At 50.6% G+C, this 22,614-nt stretch overlaps 2 protein-coding genes and 1 pseudogene across 9 annotated transcripts in view; 1 reads left to right on the top strand and 2 right to left on the bottom strand.

Annotated features, from left to right (window-relative positions):
• Positions 1-358: 358 nt before the first annotated feature.
• Positions 359-4,000, bottom strand: LOC103880503. The gene is given in 4 exon segments (XM_017953475.3): positions 359-2,282; positions 2,285-2,321; positions 2,323-2,479; positions 2,482-4,000. Coding segments are annotated over 4 exon segments (603 nt in total). The 5' UTR covers positions 2,795-4,000; the 3' UTR covers positions 359-2,186.
• A 5,054-nt stretch (positions 4,001-9,054) lies between these two features.
• Positions 9,055-11,016, top strand: LOC116271278 (annotated as a pseudogene).
• Positions 11,017-19,309: 8,293 nt separating this feature from the next.
• Positions 19,310-22,614, bottom strand: part of TK2 (thymidine kinase 2) — a 42,370-nt gene continuing 39,065 nt past the window's right edge. For 5 of the 8 annotated variants that reach the window (XM_031658173.1, XM_009196586.4, XM_021932052.2 and 2 more), the window contains one exon: positions 19,310-21,980. In XM_031658173.1, the coding sequence (XP_031514033.1) occupies positions 21,882-21,980 (99 nt within the window). In that variant the 3' untranslated portion in view covers positions 19,310-21,881. The remainder of the gene's footprint in view (positions 21,981-22,614) is intronic. The other 3 variants (XR_641585.4, XR_641586.4, XR_002519285.2) reach the window with 3 other exon arrangements.

Below are 22,614 nucleotides of genomic sequence, written 5' to 3'. Positions count from 1 at the left end.
GGCGTGCCCCACCACACCCAGCTAATTTTTGATTTTTAACTTTTTTTTTTTTTTTTTTTTTTTTTTTTTTTGAGATGGAGTTTCGCTCTGTCGCCCAGGCTGGAGTGCAGTGGCCAGATCTCAGCTCACTGCAAGCTCCGCCTCCTGGGTTCATGCCATTCTCCTGCCTCAGCCTCCCGAGTAGCTGGGACTACAGGCACCCGCCACCTCGCCCGGCTAATTTTTTTGTATTTTTTAGTAGAGACGGGGTTTCACCGTGTTAGCCAGCATGGTCTCGATCTCCTGACCTCGTGATCCGCCCATCTCGGCCTCCCAAAGTGCTGGGATTACAGGCTTGAGCCACCGTGCCCAGCCGATTTTTAACTTTTATAAAGACAGGGTCTCACTATGTTGCCCAGGCTAGTCTCAAACTCCTGGTCTCAAGCGATCCTCTCACCTCAGCCTCCCGAGTAGGGTTTATACCTTCTGAAACTTGTAAGGAAAGGAAACACTAAATAGCAACAAAATAAAAATGCACCTCCAGCTAGCAATCCCTACCCATTCATTACCTCTCAACATGAAGCACCACTGAAGCCTTGTCAGTTTCCTGTCGATGTGAATATTTGGATAGTCAGTGCCTTACAGGAGTTGCTTTTTTTTTTTTAATCCCCACTGAAACTTGACATCATTTCTCTGGGATATGGCTGATGTAACGTCACGAGGATGGGCCATCAACTTCAGGACCTGACTCTAGGAACTTCACAGACTACACGTTTTACTCTAACAGTGGTTGGTTTGTAGCACCCCGATGGTCTGTACTACCAGGAAAGAGAGGAAAACGGCAATGAGACTGAAATGAGCTGTTGTCTTGCCCTCTGCAGGAACTCCCCTCTTCCTTTCCATGCCCTCCACAAGACCACGGCTTGAGCTATTAATCTCTTGGAGGACAGAGCCTGGGCCCCTTCCTCTGTCACATTTCCCTCCCAGCAGAACTCCAATAGAGCCCACTAACATAGTCCTAGGCCCCTTCAAGTGCCTTGAAAGTGGGGTGCAATCCTGAAGGAGGGTGCAGCGGAGGGAAAGACCGTGAAATAGGCTCATCCTCTGGTTCTCCAGCCCATGTCTCTGCTGGACAAGACAAGGCTGGCTCTGACATGGTCACCACCCCGACTCTGAGCCCACACTGCCACCTGCTGGCTCCCTGCTGCCACTGTTCAAAGTGAACAAGTCGGGTTCTGAAGAATGAGGAAGCCCCCTTCTATCACCTTGAAACACACTACCCACCGACACTCATAATTGCAGACAAAACCTGTCATTTTAATCCTGGGCTTTGCTTCCACCCTTGAGATGTTCCATAAGGTTTAACCCATTAACATCACCACCCTGCCATTTACAAAGTGGGGGACCCAGTTCTGGGGGCTCAGGTGTAACCTGGAGGGCCTCACAGCCCACCAGGCCCCCTCCCAACCCCAGTACCCTCAGTCAGGTGGTGCTAGTAGAGCCATCTCCGAAGCTGCAGGCCCCAGGTAGATGGGCAGGGCCCTTCATGGGTGCGCAGTAGCGGTTCCCTCGTCAGTCCAGCCACTGCCCAGGACTGAGGGTCTTCAAGGAAGATGAGGCCATTGTCCTTCTCCAGGTGGCTTCACCGCAGTGCTGCCTGGGCACCTCTCTGAGGCAGAGAAGTGGCCCCTCGCTCAGTCCCTGCCCGGCCGACCACTGTGGCCTGCACACGAATGGGTCAAAGCCAGATCCCGGAGCTGGTGCTGTCCTAGGTGGCCGCTCACCCCCGCCCCGCCAGCATCTCTCTCTGGACACAGCCAGACACTTATATCCCCTTCTCTGTATGCAAAGTAATCGCTCCTCTGTTCTGAACACCACTAGGCATGGCTCCCGTGCCACCTCTGTGCTCTGGGGCTCCACTTCCCGGGAAAGAATGCAGAAACTTCCACAGTGATGGCGTCCAGCCATGTGCTGCCGCCAACCTGAACCACCCCACACCGACACCCAGCTCCTACCACAAAGGCTCAGGATCCCACAGGCCTTTGGGACTGTCACGCTCTTGACTTTTCCTGCTCCTCCATCCACGACATGCCCTATGCTGTGGTGTGTCACATATGGCACCATATTCGAGGTCCTTTGCACATTCCTAAGGAGATACCTCCTGTCTGTGCTAGGGCCAAGGAGAACACCCCGGGTACCTGGGCTCATCAGAGGCCCAAGGAGATGGAAGGTGAAGCTGCATCACAGGACGGTGGAGACAGGAGCATCAGGGCCAGACCCTGGGATGAGGATGTGGGTGCGAGGGTTTGGTTAGGGAGGTGATCCCTGGAGTACCTGATGGAGAGGCAGTAAACAAGGAAGGCAAGGAAGCTAGTGAGGGGGTCACCAAGCAGGTCACCACTGCAGGCCACTGAGTGCAGTCCCACTGGTGACTCTGAGAGACAGAGTAGAACGCACCTTGAAGTGACGCCCGCCCTCGGGTGGCAGAGATGGGTTGTTTTATCCTGATACTCAGCAGACATTTTTGGAGGCTGCCCTTTGGAGAATGTTCATTCCTGCCCTTTGTGGAGGCGAAATGAGCTCCTCTGGCCAGAAAAAGTCTTCAGGCAGGGAGGTCACTGTGCTGACGATGACACCATCATGATAGTCCACAAGAGCCATCATTGGGTCCCCATGTATGGGCATGGTGAGGTCCCAGGTCTCTGCACAGTGCTCCAGCAGCTGCTGCCACACACAAGAAACAGGCATCGCCCAGAAGAGGGCGGAAAGGGGGTTGATACAAAGTAAGGCTGTTCACAGCCACCATGGGGAGCATCCTCTGTCACACCGGCCAAGCCCCATGCACATACACACACTGGGGCCCCTCCCATCAAGTTCCTAGAGACACCCCTGGCACACACTCACATGTAGCATCCCCTCAGCTCTACCTCCTGTGGTTTTGTGGACATTTGCTCAGACAGCTTTGGTGCACACACACTAGTGCCCTTCTCACTTAGAGCTTGTGCATGTACACACTTGGCGTCGCACACTCCAGTGCCACTGACACTCCCACTCAACTGTTCCTATCCGTTGATACTAGCGGTATCCTATCCGCTAATACCCACCTGCAGGTTCAAACAGGCTCTGGGTATTAGCAGTGGAGAGACAGTAAGTTTCATCGTCTGAGGAAGTGAATCTTCTGTCCTGGTCTCTGCTTTGCTTGACCCCACACTGCACCTCCTCGGGGCCAGAGGAACTCTCTGGAGCCCAGGAATGGCTGCCTAGATCAGGCCGGACATCTCTGGACTTGGGGGCTGGGCAGATCTCTACCCCCAGGGTGGCAGCCCAGTTGTGCCAGCCCAACATGTCTCCAAGAAATCCAAGGTTGCAGGTCCTTAGGCCCTGCCGTCCCCACCTCAGCCATGCCACCACTGACCATCCCCACCAGCATGACTCCTGGGGGCCTGGGGCTGCCTGTCTCTCTTCCACCGCCAGTGGCTGCCTGGTCCACAGCCCACCACAAGGCTGGCACCACCTGAACTGTGTGGTGGAGTAGGAGGGCATCCCTTGAAAAGGACCCTTCACTCCCTGCCACTCTGAGCCTCATTATCCAACTGCAAGAGACAGAAACCCAACTGGAATCTTCATAAGCAAGGAAGAATACTTACTGAATTGTCCAAGTCAAGCATGGCTGGATCCAGAAAGTGCAGGAATATGGGCAGGTATGTCATCTCTCTCTGGACGCTGCTGTCCACCACAGCGCCTTCATTCTCCCATCAGAACAAAAGTATGGAAGCCCCAAGTCTACTTTGGTTGGTTCATAATCCAAAACAAAGAGATCCCCTCTCCCCCAGAGAGCAAATACCAAGTCTCAGAGAAAACTGACTGGCCCAGACATGTCCTCATCCCTGACTCTCTGAATGGCTGTGGCTGGGATTAAGGTCTCTGTTGTTTGTTTGTTTGTTTTTGAGTCAAAGTCTCACCCCGTCTCCCACACTGGAGTGCAGTGGTACGATCTCGGCTCACTGCAACCTCCATCTCCCAGGTTCAAGCAATTCTCCTGCCTCAGCCTCCCGAGTAGCTGGGATTACGGGCACATGCTACTGCGCCCGACTAAATTTTTGTATTTTTAGTAGAGACAGGGTCTCACCATGTTGGCCAGGCTGGCCTTGAACTCCTAACCTCAGGTGATCTGCCTGCCTTGGCCTCCCAAAGTGCTGGGATTACAGGCATGAGCCACCGCACCCAGCCGGGAGTAGGGCCTCTGGCTGGCTCAGCCTGGGTCATGCCAAAGCAGTCCCTGCAGATCTCCCGTGCCTCCACCTCTCCTCCCTGCCTGCCACTCTGTAGAGGGTGAGGAGGAGGAGCCACATTTGTCTCTCCTGGAATGGGTTTTGCAAAGAAAAGAGGGGAGGAGGCTGGGAGAACTGGAGACACACAGATGAGCAGCCTCTGCCATGTTCCCTTGACAGGGCCAGGCCCTATCCCTCAGATCTCAGTCTGAGCGATGACCCCAAGCCACAGATAGACAAGGAGCTGGGCAGTGAGTGAAGGCAGGTGCTGGGGCAGGGTCAGGCAGAGAGTGGTTGCTAAACAGGGCCCATGGCAAAGAAAGGAGGAAAGAGCAACAGTCTCCAGCCAGGCCTGGGGGCTCCAGGCTCACTGGACACCATCTTGAGTCTGTGCCAGCTCTTTCCCATGGTGGCCATAGCAGGGCGGGGGCTTAGACCAGAGAGGCCCAGCTCCACTGCCCACTGGCAGAGGCCCCAGCCAGCTGCAGGGAGCCAGTCGAGCTCCACACTGAGGGCAGTCTGTGACTTGTGGACTTACAAGACTCTCCCAAGGAATACACTTACCTACAGTGTATGGTTACACAGTTTTGTTCCTGAAGAGGAACATAAATTCGGGCAAAAGGTCAAGGTATGAATCTACGCAACTGGGCCTGAGACTCCACTCCAGGCACTGACTTTTCCCCAGGACAATCTCACCACGGGCTCCTGCTGCTTCTCCTCCTCCTTACAGCCCTTCCCTTCCTGGGCTGTCCCCAAGGACCTGAGTCATGCCTCCCAGACTAGGGGCCTGGAACTGTGGCCCAAGCTGACTCCTGTCCAGGTGGCGGGCCCAGCACAGAGCCCAGGAGGGTTATGGGGTAGATAATCAGCAGGAACTCCCAGCTCAATTATGAGAGAAATGGTGCTTCCTGCCAGTCACGTGTAGACTTGATGACAGTAAGTGCTGAGTTCCAGACATGAGACCCTCTGCCCAGCCAGCATCCCCATCCAGCTCCTCCTCCTCACCCTCTGCAGAGTGGGCACAAGACCCAGGCTCAGTCAGCCAGAGACCCTATGGCCTCTGAGCTCCTAAGTTCTGCAAGGAACCTGGGAGCTGCTGTGAGTGAAGGCTGAGTATGGGGATCCAGAGGTCTGGTTTCTCTGCTTCTGTCATCAGCTCACCACGTGAACTTGAACCAGGCCTCAGGACCCCCATGCCCCATCAGCCCACCTAGGCCAAAGCAGCCCCTGCAGATCTCCCGTGCCTCCATCTCCCCTCCCTGCCTGCACTGTTCCCAAAGCCAGTCACACTGACAGGCAGAGAGAGCAGATTCTCACGAAGTCAGTCACTCCCCCAAGGACCCAGAAAATGTGAACAATGCAATTAACACCAAATCCAAAACAGTTCAAGGAGGCTGTAGCAATCCAATGGGAATGAGCAAGGCTGACTCCAGCACAAGAGGGCAGGGAAGGGGTGTTTCTAGGCACCATGCCCAGCGTTCTCACCCTCACTGTCTCAGCCACCCTGGGAAAGATGAGGGTGGCTGGCAGTTCACAGGCATGACAGGTTCCCCATGAGGGGAACTGGGGACTAAGATGTTCAGAATGAATGTAGTTAGTAAGCAACCAAAACCAATAGAAGAATCCCAGTGTGAGCAGAGTTGGGGGGGCCGGGCCTTAAGAGTGTACCAATTTGTGAAATTTTGGCTATTAACAAGAAAAAAACAAAGGCCATTCCAGGCCTCTCCCCAGGGAACAAATCTGCCTGGGGTCAAAAATGAGAGAAAAAGAGAGAACCTTGGCCTGGTGATTATACTCTACAACACAACTCAGGGAGGCCAGGTGCGGTGGCTCACACCTATAACCCCAACACTTTGGGAGGCAGAGGTGGGAGGATAGCTTGAGCCCAGGAGTTAGAAAACAGACTGAGCAACAAAGTGAGACCTTATCACTACCCCCCAAAAAAAAAAATTGTTTTATTTAGCCAGATGCTATGGTGTGTGCCTGTAGTCCCAGCTACAGGGGAGGCTAGGACAGGAGGATTGTTTGAGCCCAGGAGGTCAAGGCTGCAGTGAACTATGACTGTGCCACTGCACTCCAGCCTGTGAGTGCTCCAGAGTGACTGTGCCACTCACTCCACAGAGTGAGATCATATCTCAAAAAACAAAAAATAAAAAGAAACAAACAAAAAACTACACTGCTGGCTTTTAAGATGGAGGAAGGGGCCCTGAGCCAAGGAATGTAGGCGGCCTCTAGGAACTGGAAAAAGCAAGGAAATGAATTCTCCCAAAGGAACAAGCCCAGTGAGACTGATTTTGGACCTCGGTCTGACCTTTAAAAGTATAAGATAATAGGCCAGGGGAGGTGGCTCACACCTGTAATCCCAGCACTTTGGGAGGCCGAGGCAGGTGGATTGTCTGAGGTCAGGAGTTCAAGACCAGCCTGGCCAACATGGTGAAACCCCATCTCTACTAAAAAAAAAAAAAAAAAGATACAAAAATTAGCCAGGCATAGTGGCAAATGCATGTAGTCCCAACTACTTGGGAGGGAGGCTGAGGCAGGAGAATTGCTTGAACCCAGAAGGTGGAGGTTGCAATGAGCCAAGATCGTGTCACTGCACTCCAGCCTCATCAACAAAGCAAGAATCTGTTTCAATAAAATAAAATAAAATAAACCTCTAAATTGATTGAGATAAGCCTCCGACACTTTTCGGTTTACAAAAAACATACCTAAGAATTGGCCACCCAGGGGCAGGAAGCTGGGGTTTCTATCCAGTAACTCTAACCCTGCTGGCCCTTGGTTGGTTGAGGGTTGCCAGCTTCCTGGTGCTTCCAGCCTGTACCGCACACCAGCAGAGCATGCCTCTGGGGACATCCGGATGGGATGGTGGTATGGAAAGATGCTGGTGCTGATGTGCCTGGCCCTCATTTTTTGTGGGGCCGGGGGACAAGGAAAACACAAATCCTGACCTAGGCCCTGCTCCACCGGGAGGGGCCCGTCACCCTGCAATCTCAGCCTTTCAGAGTGACAAGCACTGGCAAGGCCTGGCTGCACATAGCTTTATCTTTTGCTAGCACAACTTCCTCCTTTGCTTCCAGATTGGGCGTTGGAGCAGGACAGAGGCAGGACCCATCCATTCCTCCAAGTGCCCAGCCTAGGACAGGACTCTCTCCTCCATATCCAGCTCCCTCGGAGCCACCATGAACAGGCCCCAATCCCCAGGCCCAGGCGAAGCTGCTCTGGGCGAGACCCTCCTGGGCGACCTCATCAGCTACTACCGGGAGAGGGCAGGGGAGGGCCGGCTCCATGTCTGCAGGAAAGCAGCCCTCACCCACAGGGCCAGGTGGCTCCTGGGAAAGGGGGGCCCTCCATGGCTGTGTCTGCCAGAGTAAGTGGCCCTTGCTCTGGGTGGCTGCTGTTGTGGGGGTCCCAGTCCTGTCAGCCCTGTCCCAAAAGTCGGCCCCGAGCTGGTGCGTGCACTAGAGTTCCTGGAGCTGATCTCCGTCAACCTGCTTCTGTTTCCCTGGAGGAAGGAAATCAGGTCCCTGAAGGTAGGCACTGCCACACGTCTGAGCAAGGGGGGTTCAGGCAGGGGTTGGGGCTCTGCCTCTGGGGGAACAGCATGCCCATCATACCCACTGACTTCAGTCCCATTTCAGTTTAAGAAACTGAGGGCTCAAGAGACAGACGCAACTCATCTGTGGTCAACAGCTAGCAAGTGACACAACTGCTCCTAGCCACGAGACCAGCGGTCCCCAACCTTTTTGGCACCAGGGACCAGTTTCGTAGAAGACAATTTTTCCACAGACAGGGTGGAGGGATGGGGGTGGGGTTGGTTTCGGGATGAAACTCTTCCACCTCAGACCATCAGGCATTAGATTTTCATTAGGAACATGCAACCTAGATCCCTCTCATGCACAGTTCATAATAGGGTTCCCACTCCTGTGAGAATCTAATGCCACTGCTGATCGTGACAGGAGGCGGAGCTCAGGTGGTAATGCTTGCTTGCCCGCCACTCACCACCTGCTGTGGGGCCAGGTTCCTAACAGACCACAGACCAGTACTGATCCAAGGCCTGGGGATTGGGGACCCCTGCACTGGACTGTACTGCCTCTCCAAGGAAAGATGAACCAAGGAGCTCATAATAAACAAGGAGAGGAGTTGGGCTTTGGAGATCTAACGGAGAGGTTTTTTTTGTTGTTGTTTTTCGTTTTGTTTTTGAGACAGAGTCTCGCTGTCACCAGGCTGGAGTACAGTGGCGCGATCTTGGCTCACTGCAACTTCCACCTCTCAGGACCAAGCGATTCTCCTGCCTCGGCCTCCCAAGTAGCTGGGATTACCGGTGCCCACCACCACACCCGGCTAATTTTTGTATTTTTAATAGAGATGAGATTTCACCATGTTGCCCAGGCTGGTCTCAAACTCCTGACCTGAAGTGATCTGCCTGCCTCAGCCTCCCAAAGTGCTGGGTTTACAGACGTGAGCCATCGCACTCGATCCCTACCAGAGAGTTTTAATCTCTTCCTGCTCCAGGCCCTGACTGCTAGGCTGGGAGGTGGGATACCTAGAGCCTTACCCCAGCTCAGTCACTATCTTTCTGCATTTTTTTTGTTTGTTTTTTGTTTGTTTGAGATGAAGTCTCACTCTGTGGCCCAGGCTGGAGTGCAGTGGTGCCATCTCAGCTCACTGCAACCTCCACCTCCTGGTTTCAAGTGATTCTCCTGCCTCAGCCTCCCAAGTAGCTGGGATTACAGGCACCCACCACCGCACTAAAAATAATCTTCTTGTATTTTTAGTACAGACAGGGTTTCACCATGTTGGCCAGGCTGGTCTCCAGCTCCTGACCTCAGGTGATCCACCCGCCTTGGCCTCCCAAAGTGCTGGGATTACAGGCATAAGCCACCACACCCAGCCATTTTCTGTGTCTTTGGACAGATCCTGCTTTGTCTTTGAGCCTCAGTGTACTCCTCTGTAAAAGGGGACAGAGGATAACATGATCATGGACCAGGCTTTCCTTTGGCCAAATGCCCTCATCCACGTGCTTCTCAGGAGCCCCTGGTGTCCCTCGGCACCAGCCCTTGATCCTGCCTGGCCTGGCCCCTCTCAGCCACTCTGCTGAGGCCTATCCCACTCCTAACAAGCTCCCTTGTCTGTTCTAGATGTACACTGGGAGCTTTACCTACTGGGTGTGATCTGTGCTTTCCAGACACACAGTGGACACCATCCTGGGCAGGCTGGGCTACACGACCACCTTGGAGTCTGAGTTCTCACTGGTCCAGGCCATCAGTAAAGAGGATGTCAAGCAGATGGTGTTCAAGATCTTCCTGGCGAGGGTCTCATGTGAGGCCGTTCTTAGAACTATGGGCACACGGGTGCTTGAGCTGGGCACAGAGAAACTTGCCAGGCCCCACAGCAGGCACAACTCAGAGAAAAGGCTGGTGAAGCCCTGCAGCTGCCTCTAGGGGGTTCAGCCAGGCCCAGGTTGTGGGGGACCACAGCAAGGTTCCTCAGAAGGGGTGGGATCCGAGAGGGCCCTGGGAGAGGGCACTGCTGACCAGAGATCTCTGCCCATGGCTCTGAGCCCATCTGAGGTCTCAACAGCCCAAAACAGCCTCCCCAACAGCTCCCCAGTCCCCTGGGGCCCCCAGTGCCATGCCAGCACATGCTCGGACAGTGAGGAGGTCCTGCCTTGCTTCAGTGACCCTGTCTTATACTGGATGCCCTGGTTTCCCAAGGACATTTTCCTGAGAAGCCTGAAGGGAAACCAACTCCCAGGCCTAGCCCTGGCCCCTGGCCCTTCCTCGGGTGACGTGGTCACCGCCTCAGGGTGCAGCAGGGAGCAGTCCCTGGACTCAGATGCAGTTCTTGAGAGCAGAGAAGTCACCATTCTCAGCCAGCTCTGCCCAACACCAGGTCCCCAATCTCCAGGGTAGTCCTTAGACCAGAAGCCACAAGCATAGCTGGAGCTGGCCAGCCCCAGAACAGACGCCGCACCTCCCAGCACCTCTTCACAGAGGAATGAGCTCTGAGTGCTCCCCTACCTTCTGGGCCCCTCAACTCCTGCAGGCCATCCTAGAGGCATCCCGCACCCTGGGGTGGAGGAAGATGGACAACTAGGGCCTCTCATGGGGCCAGCGTCAACTGGTGATGATGTCAGCCCAGAAAGTGGAGTTACTCCGCTCCGGAGGTCTACCCAGGCTCCCCTGCATGGATGAGAGTCCCCCAACACCCACTATACCCCCCAGTGGGGGCTGGTGACACCAGTTCCCACCCAAAGACACCATCCCAGCAATGGCTGAGGGAGTAATCTCTGGCTGGTACAGGGCAGGCACCCTGAATAAGCAAATAACTCTCACTGCAATGTCCACCAGGAAGTGACTGCTGGGAGAGGTGCTAGACCTGGGATCATGGCACGGGAGGAGAAGCAGGGCACAGGGGAAGAGTGGCCAAACCTATGGCTTGCTTGTGAGGCATAGGAGCCAATCTGCTAACCCCAAAAGCTCTCAAATTCCAGCCCTGCCATCGATGACTTGCGTGACTTTGGGCAACTCACTCCACCTCTCTGAGCCTCGTTTTCCTCATCTGTAAAGTGACTATGGTCAGACGTCTTCCCAGGAGGCTGGGAAGAGTTAGTGAGGTGAGGTGTGCTCAGAGCCCATTAGAGACCGACCCAGAGAAGGGTCCCTCCCTTTAGGCTTTCTGTCCCCTTCATGTCCCAGCTCAGTTGTGTGACCCTGGGTAAGTCATCCTGCAGCTCTGAGCAGCTGCTTCCCTCAGCAGCCTTCAGACCCATTCCACCAGTCACAGTGCAAATAAAGAGGGCAGAGATGTGTAGACAACTGGATGTGTAGTACACCCTTAATTCATCTAGGATCCACTATTGCCCTCCCTTTTCTCTCGGCTAATTTGTTGGGAGCCCAGGGTCAGCTCTCATGCCTGCTCTCCAACCAGGAGTGGGGGCACCCCCTCTACCTGCCATCTCCTTCCCCTTTATGTACACATATACATGCACACATGCACACAAGTGGGTACATTCAGCACGGCACATGCATATACACATGTCCTTAGTCATTCCTCATTGAGATCCCAACAGAGGGCATCCTCCTCCAACCAGGGGCTTCTTTATGCGGTGGCAGGTGTCACTAACCCAGGGACGGCCTCTCGGGCTTCCCATCTGTGAAATGGGAAACATTAAATAGGTGAAGGTCCCTTCAGGGTGCAAAGCAGGTGTGTAATAAATGTTGGTACCTGCCTTTGCTCTCCCTGAAACTGAGCATATAACCACACCACTTTCAGTCCTTAAGACCAAGATAAGGCCTCAGGCTGGAAGGATTTTAAAAGCTTTGGCTCCACCTCCATCCAAGTCAGAGAGAGTTGTCCACTAAGATAGCCCCTACACAGGCTTTTTGAGACACAAATCAGGAAGCAGTATGCACTGGGCAGCACAGGGCATGCTGGTTAATCACCCACTCATCCATCCAACCATCCATCCATCCCTGCCTTCCATCCTCCCTCCCTCCCTTGATCCTTCCTTCCCTCCATCCAACTGTCCATTCATCCCTGCCTCCCACCTCTCTCCTGCCCTTGATCCTTCCTTCCTTCCTTCCTTCCTTCCTTCCTTCCTTCCTTCCTTCCTTCCTTCCCTTCCTTTCCTTCCTTCCTGCCTTCCTTCCTTCCATCCAACCATCCATCCATCCATTCTTCCATCCATCCATCCCCACCTCCCACCCTCCCTCCCTCGATCCTTCCCTCCTTCCTTCCTTCCTTCCTTCCTTCCTTCCTTCCTTCCTAATCACTTAGCACAGCATCTGGTAGCCCACAGCCAAGCTGGAGAGCTGTCAGGGTGTAGAGCATTATGGGGAAAGTGAGGGAGCCACACCCCAGCCACAAGCCTCCATCAGGAACATCAAAAACAAGTGGGGCCAGGTGCGGTGGCTCATACCTATAATCCCAGCACTTTGGGAGGCCAAGATGGGAGGATCACTTGAGCCCAGGAGTTTGAGACCAGCCCGGACAACATAGCAAGACCTTGTCCCTATAAAAAAATATTTTTAAATCAGCCAGCCATGTAGTCTCAGCTACTCAGGAGGCTGAGATGGGAGGAATGCTTGAGCCCAGGAGCTCAAGGCAGGAGTGAGCCATGATTACACCACTGCACTCCAGCCTGGATGACAGAGTGAGACCCTGTCTCTTAAAATAAAAATAAATAAATGGGGGGGAAAAAAAAGAACAGGCTGATCGGGAGGCAGAACAGGTCAGCAATCTCAGGAGAAAGATGAGGCAAGAGGCTGCATCGGAACCACGACAGCCACTCCAAGGCACATCCCCCAGGGCACCTGACCTGCAGCAAAGGAGCCTGGGAGAGCAACTTAGGCCAAGGATTCCAGGGGCAGGAAAGGCGAGCTAATTATTTTTCATTTTTATTCATTCTTTTCTGACCATTAACATAATAAGCATGCTTATTCCAAACCAAAACAGAACTTTTGCTCACTTCACTAAGCCTGCCCCTCCCACATTCCCCATCTGGGTGAAAGAGTCCATCATCCACTCACTCACTCCAATCCAATGCAGACATCATCCCTGACTGACATCTCTCTCTCTCCTCTCTCTTTCCTCCTCCCCCCGCTCTCTCTCTCTATCACATCCTTCATCCAATTCCTAGCTCCTCTCTTTCACAAGAGAGTCTGAATCCAACCCCTTCCCACCTCCTTCCACAGTAATCAAATTCACCATCGTCTCTCACTCACGTCCCTGGAGGCTGCCAGCCTTCTGCAGCCTGTGCTCCACCCAAATGCTGAAGGATTCTGTTAAAACCTACATTAGGGCTCTGCATGGTGGCACATGCCTGTAATACCAGCACTTTGGGAAGCTAAGGTGGGAGGATTGCTTGAGTCCAGGATTTTGGGACCAGCCTGGGAAACACAGAAAAACTCCATCTCTATATATTTAAAAATAATAATAATAAAATAAAAATGTTTAAAAAAAAAAACCCTACATTTGATCATGATCCTCATGTGTTCAGTTCCCTCCAGGGGTACCTGAGGCCATATCAAGTCCCAGGCTCAGCCTCTCACTTCCCCTCTGAACTCATCTCAGGTCCCTTCCCCAATGTCCACTGTAGCCAAAGCCACCCTGGCTTCTGCAAGGTTCTGGAACATGCTGAGCCTGGCCCTATTCCCAGCCTCTGCACAGACTGTTCCCTCTGCTCTGTCTCCCTACCCCACCCTGCCATGTTCTCTTTCTTGTTATTCACATCTCCCCTTAAACGTCACCTTCTCAGAGAGGCCCCCTCTGACCAACCCTCTCTCTATCACATCAGCTTAGTTTAATTTTCTGCACAAAGATTTGAACTCATGTATTCATTTTCCATTTCCCCCCATTAGAAGATAAACTCCATGAGAGTTAAACTTCATCTTGTCTCATTCACCATTATTTCCAAGGATCCATCATATTAAACCATCAAATGAGCAGAAAACTTAAAAAGTACAGATGAATATGAAAACAAAAGCAAACATTACTATAATTTCCACCATTCAGAGATACCCAACATCATCAGATTCCTGCAATTCCTCCCAGTCTTTTTTCTATATACGCATATATTAAACATTTGGGATTGTAATATTTACAGTGTTGTGCTCTGCCTTTATTTCCCATGAAGGGCGTTATTCTAACTAATTTTAGACCGAGAGAAAAGTTATAAAATAGTACAAAGAACTCCTTTCTACTCCTGGCCCTGCTTCTCCTGAAGCTGACATCTTATGTAACCATAGTATAATGATCAACAACAGGAAATTAATATTGATACAATGTTATTAACTATACTACAAACATTATTTAAGTTTCCCCAGTGTTCCATTAATATCCTTTCTCTACTCCAGGAGCATATACAGGATCCCACATTGCACCGAAGTTGACATCTTATGTAACCATAATATAACGATCAAGAACAGGAAATTAATATTGATACAATGTTATTAACTATATTACAAACATTATTTAAGTTTCCCAGTGTTCTATTAATATCCTTTCTCTATTCAGGAGCCTATCCAGGATCCCACATTGCATTTATATATTTTCCTTTGTCTCCTCCAGTCTATAATAGTTCTTCAGTTTTTTCCCTGTCTAACATGACCTTGGTGCTTTTAAAGAGCTTTTTCCAATCAGTTATTTTGTTGAATGGCCCTCCATTTGGGTTTGTCTGGTGCTTTCTTATTACTGGAGTCAAGTATGCATTTCTGGCAAGGATACCACACCAAAAAAAAAAGATACTGCCAGGCACAATGGCTCACACGGTAATCCCAGCACTTTCAGAGGCCAAGGCAGGCAGATCACTTGAGCTCAGTTAGAGTCTAGCCTGGGCAACATGACAAAGGCCTACTCTACAAAAAATACCAAAAATTATCCAGGCCTGGTGGCATGCACCTGTAGCCCCAGCTCCCCAGGAAGCTGAGGAGGATCACCTGAGCCCAGGAGGTCGAGGCTGCAGTGAGCTGTGATTGTGCCACTGTTTTCCAGCCTTCGTGACAGAGCGAGACCCTGTCTCAAAAGGAAAAAAAAAAATGATGCTGTCCTCAATGCATCTTTGTAAAGGCTTCATGATGTCACTACGTCTTATTACCTTGATCACTTATTAAGCTGGTGTCTATGGGGTTGCCATCTCCACTGTCAAATTAGTTACTTTCTTTCCCTTTTTACTTGATAAATAATATTGCGGAAAACAGAAACTATGCAAATCTTGTTTCTCCTCAAACTTCTGTCCACTAATTTTAGTATCGACAGGTAAATCTTGTGTGTGTGTGCATATATATATGTGTATATATATCTGTGTGTGTGTTGTGTATATATGTGTGTGTGTGTGTGTATATATATATATATTTTAGGCAGTCTCGTTCTGTCGCCCAGGCTGGAGTGCAATGGCACGATCTCGGCTCACTGCAAGCTTCACCTCCCAGGTTCACGCCATTCTCCTGCGTCAGCCTCCAGAGTAGCTGGGACTACAGGCGCCTACCATCATACCCAGCTAATTTTTTTGCATTTTTAGTAGAGACGGGGTTTCACTGTGTTAGCCAGGATGGTCTGGATCTCCTGACTTCATGATCTACCCACTTCGGCCTCCCAAAGTGCTGGGATTACAGGCATGAGCCACCGCACCTGGCCTGTGATATTTTTAACTGTGGTGTTTGTGTAATGGCAAGTCTCTGTTTCTCTCTTGCCTTTTATGTGTATTAACTGGAAATCTATTATAAGGAAGCACTCCCTTTCTTCCCTGTTTATTTCTTCAATTGTTTATTTATAGCAGCATGGATTCATGGATATTTATTTTAGTCTATGTGTTAGAATCCAATACTATCGTAATTTATTTTTTCCTCAAACTGTTCCAGCTTTGGCCATTAGGAACTTCAGGCAAGCTCCATTCCCTTGACATGGTTTCATCACCCCCGACCCCCCTGCACCTTCTTTCTAGCACCACAAGATATTCCAGGCTCATCTTGTCATTCCCCTGTGGCATCCCTGGAATCAACCACATGTCCTAGGAGCCCTGGTTCCTTTTACAGGAGAATGATGTTTAGAGACCAAGAACTGGGTACCAGGTGTGCTCACTGTTACTGGGTGCCATTGCTTCTAGACCCACTCAGGACAGAGCTAGGAAACACAAGTATGTGTACTAAGCACACATAAACATACACACAGATCTATATTTCTGTATCCATCTATATATAATTTTATTTATTATTTATTTAGAGACAGGCACTTGCTTAGTTACCCAGGCTGGAGTGCAGTGGTACAATCACAGCTCTCTGCAGCCTTGAACCCCTGGACTCAATCTATTCTCACACCGCAGCCTCCCAAGTAGCTGGGACTACAGGCACACACCATCACACCTGGCTAATTTTTGTATTTTTTGTAGAGACGGGGTTTTGCCATGTTGCCCAGGCTGATCTCTAACTCCTGGGCTCAAGCAATTCATCTGCCTTGGCCTCCTGAAGTGCTGGGATTACAACGGTGAGCCACTAGAGCCTAAAATTTTAAAATCATGAGTTTAGACTGACATCTCCTATTCTAACACAGCACCACAGGGTTTATTCTAGCCCCCTCTCTATTATTTATAACCTCTTTCACTAACAATAAGAAATCCAGCCCTCATAGTCCACAATCTATTTACTTGTTTGTTCAACTTTAGTATACATAGTTTCAGAATCACTAACCTATACTCCTGTGAGAAACAGCTTTTTTTTTTGCCCATTGCAACCTCTGCCTCCTGGGTTCAAGCAATTCTCATGCCTCAGCCTCCCGACATAGCTGGAATTACAGGCGTGTACCACCACACTTGGCTAATTTTTGTATTTTTAGTAGAGACAGGGTTTCACCATGTTGGCCAGGCTGGTCTCTAACTCCTGACCTCAGGTGATCCACCCACCCTGGCCTCCCAAAGTGCTGGGATTACAGGCGTGAGCCACCATGCATGGTCGAGAAACACTTTTAATAACTATACTATAACTTTTATGTTCAGAAAATTTTGCCTTTACTCTTACCATATCCAGTAAAGATACTGTTTTCCATAGTTATATGTTAGTTCTGTTCTTTCCTGCCCCTTCGGTATGGTTATGTTACTCACCTGTGGTATAGTGGAGTTCATCTTGTTTTCTGTTTTCCCTACATCCTGGTTGCTCTTATTTATTTTGGCAGTATGTGAAAGGTATGTGAAACATTGCTATATCACAGTATGTAACAGTCACAGTTATAGAAAAAGACATTTCAGGCTGGGCACAGTGGTTCACTAATCCCAGCCCTTTGGGAGACCAAGGCGGGCATGTCACCTGAGGTCAGGAGTTTGAGACCAGCCAGGCCAACCTGGGGAAACCCCGTCTCTACTAAAAGTACAAAAATTAGCCAGGCATGGTGGCACACACCTGTAATCCCAGCTACTCAGGAGGCTGAGGCATGAGAATCACTTGAGCCCGGGAGGCGGAGTTGCAGTGAGCCAAGAACACACCACTGCACTCCAGCCTGGGTGACAGGTAAGACCCTGTCTCAAAAAAATAAAAATAAAAAGATATTTCAGAGAAGTTTCATTCCCTTCTCATCCCTGTAGCCCAGTCTCATCATTTCCTTCTTTCCAGCCTTTTCCCACCAACTTATTTTGTCTCTGGGTGTCCTTCCTATATTTCCTTTGCATCTGTTTATTTTCTTCTATCGCTTTTTTTTTAAATTTATTTTTCGAGATGGAGTTTCATTCTTGTTGCCCAAGCTAGAATGCAATGGCATGGTCTCGGCTCACTCCAGCCTCCACCTCCTGGGTTCAAGTGATTCTCTTGCCTCAGCCTCTCAAGTAGCTGGGATTACAGGCACCCACCACCACGCCTGGCTAATTTTTTTGTATTTTTAGTAGAGATGGGGTTTCGTCATGTTGCAGGCTGGTCTTGAACTCCTGACCTCAGGTGATCCACCCACCTCCCAAAGTGCTGGGATTACAGGCATAAGCCACCGCACCCAGACTCTCTACTTTCTAATACAAAGTATCTATAGCAAACTATAGATACTCATTTGGGCATTGCTTTTTTCATATAACTTTATGTCCTAGAAATTATTTCATATCTATTCAGAGATCTTCCTCATTCTTCTGTACAGCTGCATAGTACTCCATCATGTGAATGGAAAATAGTTTACTTAACCACTCTCTTATATATTCATCTTTAGATTGTTTCCAATATTTTGTAATGATTAACTATCTCCCAGGATACCTGCGTTCCACAGAGCCCAGAGCCCAGTCTAGTAAACAGAAAAAGAAGAAGAAACACAGAAAGAAATTCAAGACAGCTTCTGTGGACAGCAGTAAATGGCAATACCCATTCTGGATTCCATGACATAGGCTTTCTCTTAGCTTCTGTTTAATGATAGCTTCTGCCAAGTTCACTGTCTTATGTAAACTAGAGGAACACGAAATTCACTCCAGCCTTAGGGAAGCTGAGGGGATGGGATTATTAGGAAAAGAAAGTGTGTGCCAGTAACCCTGAGGCCTTCAGTGAGTAATTCTGGCCAAGCCCAGAGCAGCCAGGGATGTATTATTACTATTCCATTCTGAACAATGGATGACTGACATTTGCAAGAGCTTGTCAATTATTTTAATAACTAACTCTTCAGGGTGGAGAGGGCCAAGGAGATGGGTGTTCCTCATTCCACACATACTTGAACACTTGAGGGAGCTCCCCACCCCAGGGCTCTAGGAAAACAGAAGTGATTCAGATTCCATAGTACCCTGTGGGTAGACAGGTTTCAGGACCACCTTTTACCTGCTCTGAGGTTTAAATGGCACCACCGTCCCAGGTCTAATGGTGTGAGTCTGCAGGAAGATTGTTCTGACTGATATATTCCCCAGGTGGGGGGGACACTTCTCATCTAGGTGAAGAGCTCCTACGGAAATGAAAGGGGCAGAAAGAGAAAGTGAAAGGCAAAAACAAGCTGGGTAATGTTTCCAGAGGTCCACATTCACTCATTTGTAAATTCGGTCACTCATGTCATTGGAACAAGGACAAGGTGGTTTCATTCCTCACAGGGTTAGGCCTTGCAAGGGACATTATGGTGTGGGATGGGGATGGTGAGGGTGAGGATGAGGGTGGGATGACATGGGAGCAGAGGGGAGAGGGAGGTGAGGCCCAGAGGACTCCGCAGCGCTGATGCCAGGTCATGTGACCGGTTCTGCGGGTGGGCACTGCCCTCTTGCCTTTCCCCCAGCTCCCAGGGCCTCTAGCAAAGCCTTGTAGGAACCTTCCAACTTAACTTAGTTATGCCTTGGAAAGGGACATTATCAGCATCTGGATTACGGTGTGGATGGGGAGCAGTGGGCTCTGATGCCAACCGTGGCCAGAGCAGGAGCTCCAGGCACCATCCTGGACAGTCAGGCCCTGGAAGAAGGAAGCCAGGAGCCAAGAGGTGGAACCAAAAGAGAAAGGTGGGAAGAGCCTGGGACCCCGATGGCCCCTAAGCCACCACAAAGCCCGAGACCACCCTGCTACACACTTCTTTTGTGTAAAAGATAAATATATTTCTATCTAGTTTCCAAAAAAAACAGGTACATAAGATATTTTTAAATGGTTATAATCACGTATTTTACATGTACAGTCAAAAAGCTTAAATAAAAACTGGAATAAACGCTAACTGAAAGAAAATGTATATGACGTGCAACATTTTTAAAAAGTCAGCGAGAGGTAGAGCAGCTGAGCAGCTCTGGCGTGTACTGATTTCATGTCCCCATGGAACTACAGTCTCAAAGCAAGGATGAGGTAGGCCCAACACATCTGGAATGTCACTGCCCTGGGTGGCCCCTCTGGCTCTACAGGGATGCCAGCCTCTGCCATGCCCCTCCCAGCCATGGCCAGGAGCCTCTGGGGAGGACCCCCCAGTGCTCTAAGGACAAGGCCCCATTGTGCCCATGTCCCATCTGTCCTTCTCCTGCCCCGGTCCACAGTGTCCATGACTGCTCTGTGGCCCCTGCCCCCACCAGCCCTGCCTGCCACAGGGGGACAGCAGCCCTTGTGCAAGCTGGCTTCAGCCATTTCAGGTATGGTCTCTAGGATGGGAGGATTTTGCGACCTGCCCTGGCCACTGCTGATGCACCCAGCCTCCTCTCCAAGGTGGAAGGCAGGGAGGACAGCAAGCTCGTCTTGGACCCATACATTCCATGGTAGGAAACATGGGGTTTGAAAAATAAAAACACGTTACTCTACTGGCAAAAGGATGCTGGCAGGAGCTAAAATCACTGGCCCAGGAAGCACTTCAAAATCAACAACAGGGCTTAGGTGAAGGAGTTACTGGGTATCACAGAGTAAGAGAAAAATCATGGGTACATGTTCTCAGGACCTCTTGAGATTGTGCCTTGGGCAAAAAAAAAAAAAAGTGGAAAAAAAAAAAAAGAGAAATCACATTTGCCCCAAAATGGATGCGCAAAATGAGCCTAGGGTAAATATTGGACTGTTCATTTAAAAATTCTCAAGATGGACCCCACATGTCAAGATTCCTGGTAGCAAAGGTTCTGCCTTCCCCAGTTTTCCAGCTAATTAGCAGCACGTGGGCTACAGGTGCTGCTAGACACAGCTCCCGCCTGGCTGCTGCCTCTCATCCTGCCAATGGCACAAGAACTGGTCCGAACAGGAAGAACCAGGAGTTGAAGGCCTTGACTTCTTAACTCTCTGGGACGGGCCCAGCAGGGTCACTTGGCACCTTGGCAGAGTCGGAGCGCTGCATGTACAGGTGCCCATACTCACAGGGGCCTGGGAGTGGCCTTGCTACCTCTATTTACAGCTAACGGCTGCTCTGAGAGCCCATGGCCTGTTTCTCCAGAGTTGAGCCTTAATCCTTCCCAGGGTTTGCATCCAGTCTTCTTGAAGCTCGCTCTGCCCACCTCCGAAGCTTCAGGACTAGCAATGCTTCCAGAGCCTTTATTTGCGAATCCCAGTTTTCCAGACTGTCCCCAAAGGGAATATTCTTTCTTTCTCTTGTTTTCTGCTTGATCCAAGGGACAGCCTTGCTTTCAACGCAGTTCCAGCTGAGTGAAGCTAAGGTATTTTCTGAACCAACAAAGATGATTTCAGGCTCTATGGCTCGAGGCATTCCCCTGGATGAAAGAACATTTCAAAAAGACTTAAGGCCACTTGTATCTCTCCCTTGGGCCACAGACTTTCAGTAATTCCAAGAGCAAAGCTCCTTATAGAAGGACACAGATAGTACGGGAGCCTTGGAAGCCAGGGCTGGCTGCCCCTTGCCTCCGCTTGGCTCTGGGCAAACCAGCCACACACCAAAAGCGACTTCCCTGACATGGAGTTGGCAGCAGCTCAAGCAGGACCTTCATCGCCAAGGAGACAGAGCACCATTCAGGAGCCAGCGTGTGAATCTCCTAAGGTCAACATCCACAGGAGGACGTGGTGGATGGGCCTGCAGTGGCCTCGGGCAGGGAAACCACTGAACACCGGGCTCCAGTCAAATGCAGCACAATTTTGTGGAAGTCTAGAAATGCTGACTGTCCTTGGGAACTGCTCAACACTGAGAAAATGTTATCGGCTCCACACACTGCCAGCTCTCCCCAAAGAGACACGAGAGCCTCCAACCAGAAGAGGCAGGGCGGTGGGGAACAGCTCTCAGGAGGAGGCAGCCAGGGCAAAGGAAAGTTGTGGAGTTGGCTGAAAGTCTGAATGGTGCCAGCTCCACCGCACACTGGCTGTGTGACCTCTGGGGAGCCCTCAATCTTTCTGAGCTTCAAATTCCTCACCTGGGACATAAGACTCCTACCTCAGCCTCCTGATGAAGGCTGAGATGATTGGTACACAGCTCCAGCGGGACGTCAGGCACACAGCAGGTGCTCTCTCTAAGGGCTTCATGAAAGCAACTCGGCAGCACGAAGCCACTGGAAGAGGCACCGGGGGAATGTGAGGCTGCGAACAGCAAAGGGCTTGGCAAACCCATTGGTCCCGTTTGTCACTTACCCACGAGGGCCAGAGACTTATGACAAAGACACTAGCAAAGGAGATGAGACTATCAGGAAAATCAAGCCGCCCAGACACAAAGCCCTCCTGGGAGCAAGTTTTTCCAGATTGCTCCTAATAGCTAACTTGGCAGCAGCAGGCATTTTTCAGACATGATCCATAGACCTTCTGCCTCCTATGGGCCAAGTTTCCGATTCTCTGGAGTTAATATTCGATCCCGATTTTGTTCAAAGAGTTGTAACATCCTCTCCATGTGGTGGTCAGCCTCGATCACCTGGAAATTAGACACACGGGTCACAGGGCTGCACTGACCTCAGCAGCATCCTCCCTTCACAGCTGGAGAGAGAGACATGGAAGCAGGCAGCAGACAGCAGGGGGCAGGGGGCACAGAGAAGGTTGCGGGCAGATAAAAAGGAAGGTTAGAGCCAAACTGCTCTCAGCTCTAGGGCAATCTACATTTCCAATGAGGTTTTCACTTAAGAATGTACTATAAGAGCCAGGTATGGTGGCTCATGTCTATTATCCAAGCACTTTGGGAGGCTGACACCTGAAGATGACATGAGCCCAGGAGTTTGAGACCAGCCTGGGCAACATAGTGAGACCCTGTAAGCTCATGAATGATTTGTTTTTTTCCCTCATCACCTTCTACCCTCCTTTTTTTTTCATAATGAGGGAGAAAAATAAACTGTACTTATTTAAAAACCTACTACAGTAGGCCGGGTGCAGTGGCTCATGCCTGTAATCCCAGAATTTTGGGAGGCCGAGGCAGACAGATCACTTGAGGCCAGGAGTTTGAGACTAGCCTGGACAACATGACAAAACCCCATCTCTACGAAAAATATAAAAAATCAGTCAGGCATGGTGGCATGCACCTATAGTCCCAGCTACTCGGGAGGCTGAGGCAAGAG

Source organism: Papio anubis, chromosome 18, assembly GCF_008728515.1.
Source record: "Papio anubis isolate 15944 chromosome 18, Panubis1.0, whole genome shotgun sequence".
Classification (NCBI taxonomy): Eukaryota; Metazoa; Chordata; class Mammalia; order Primates; family Cercopithecidae; genus Papio; species Papio anubis.
This window is presented reverse-complemented; position numbering and strand designations above follow the sequence as displayed.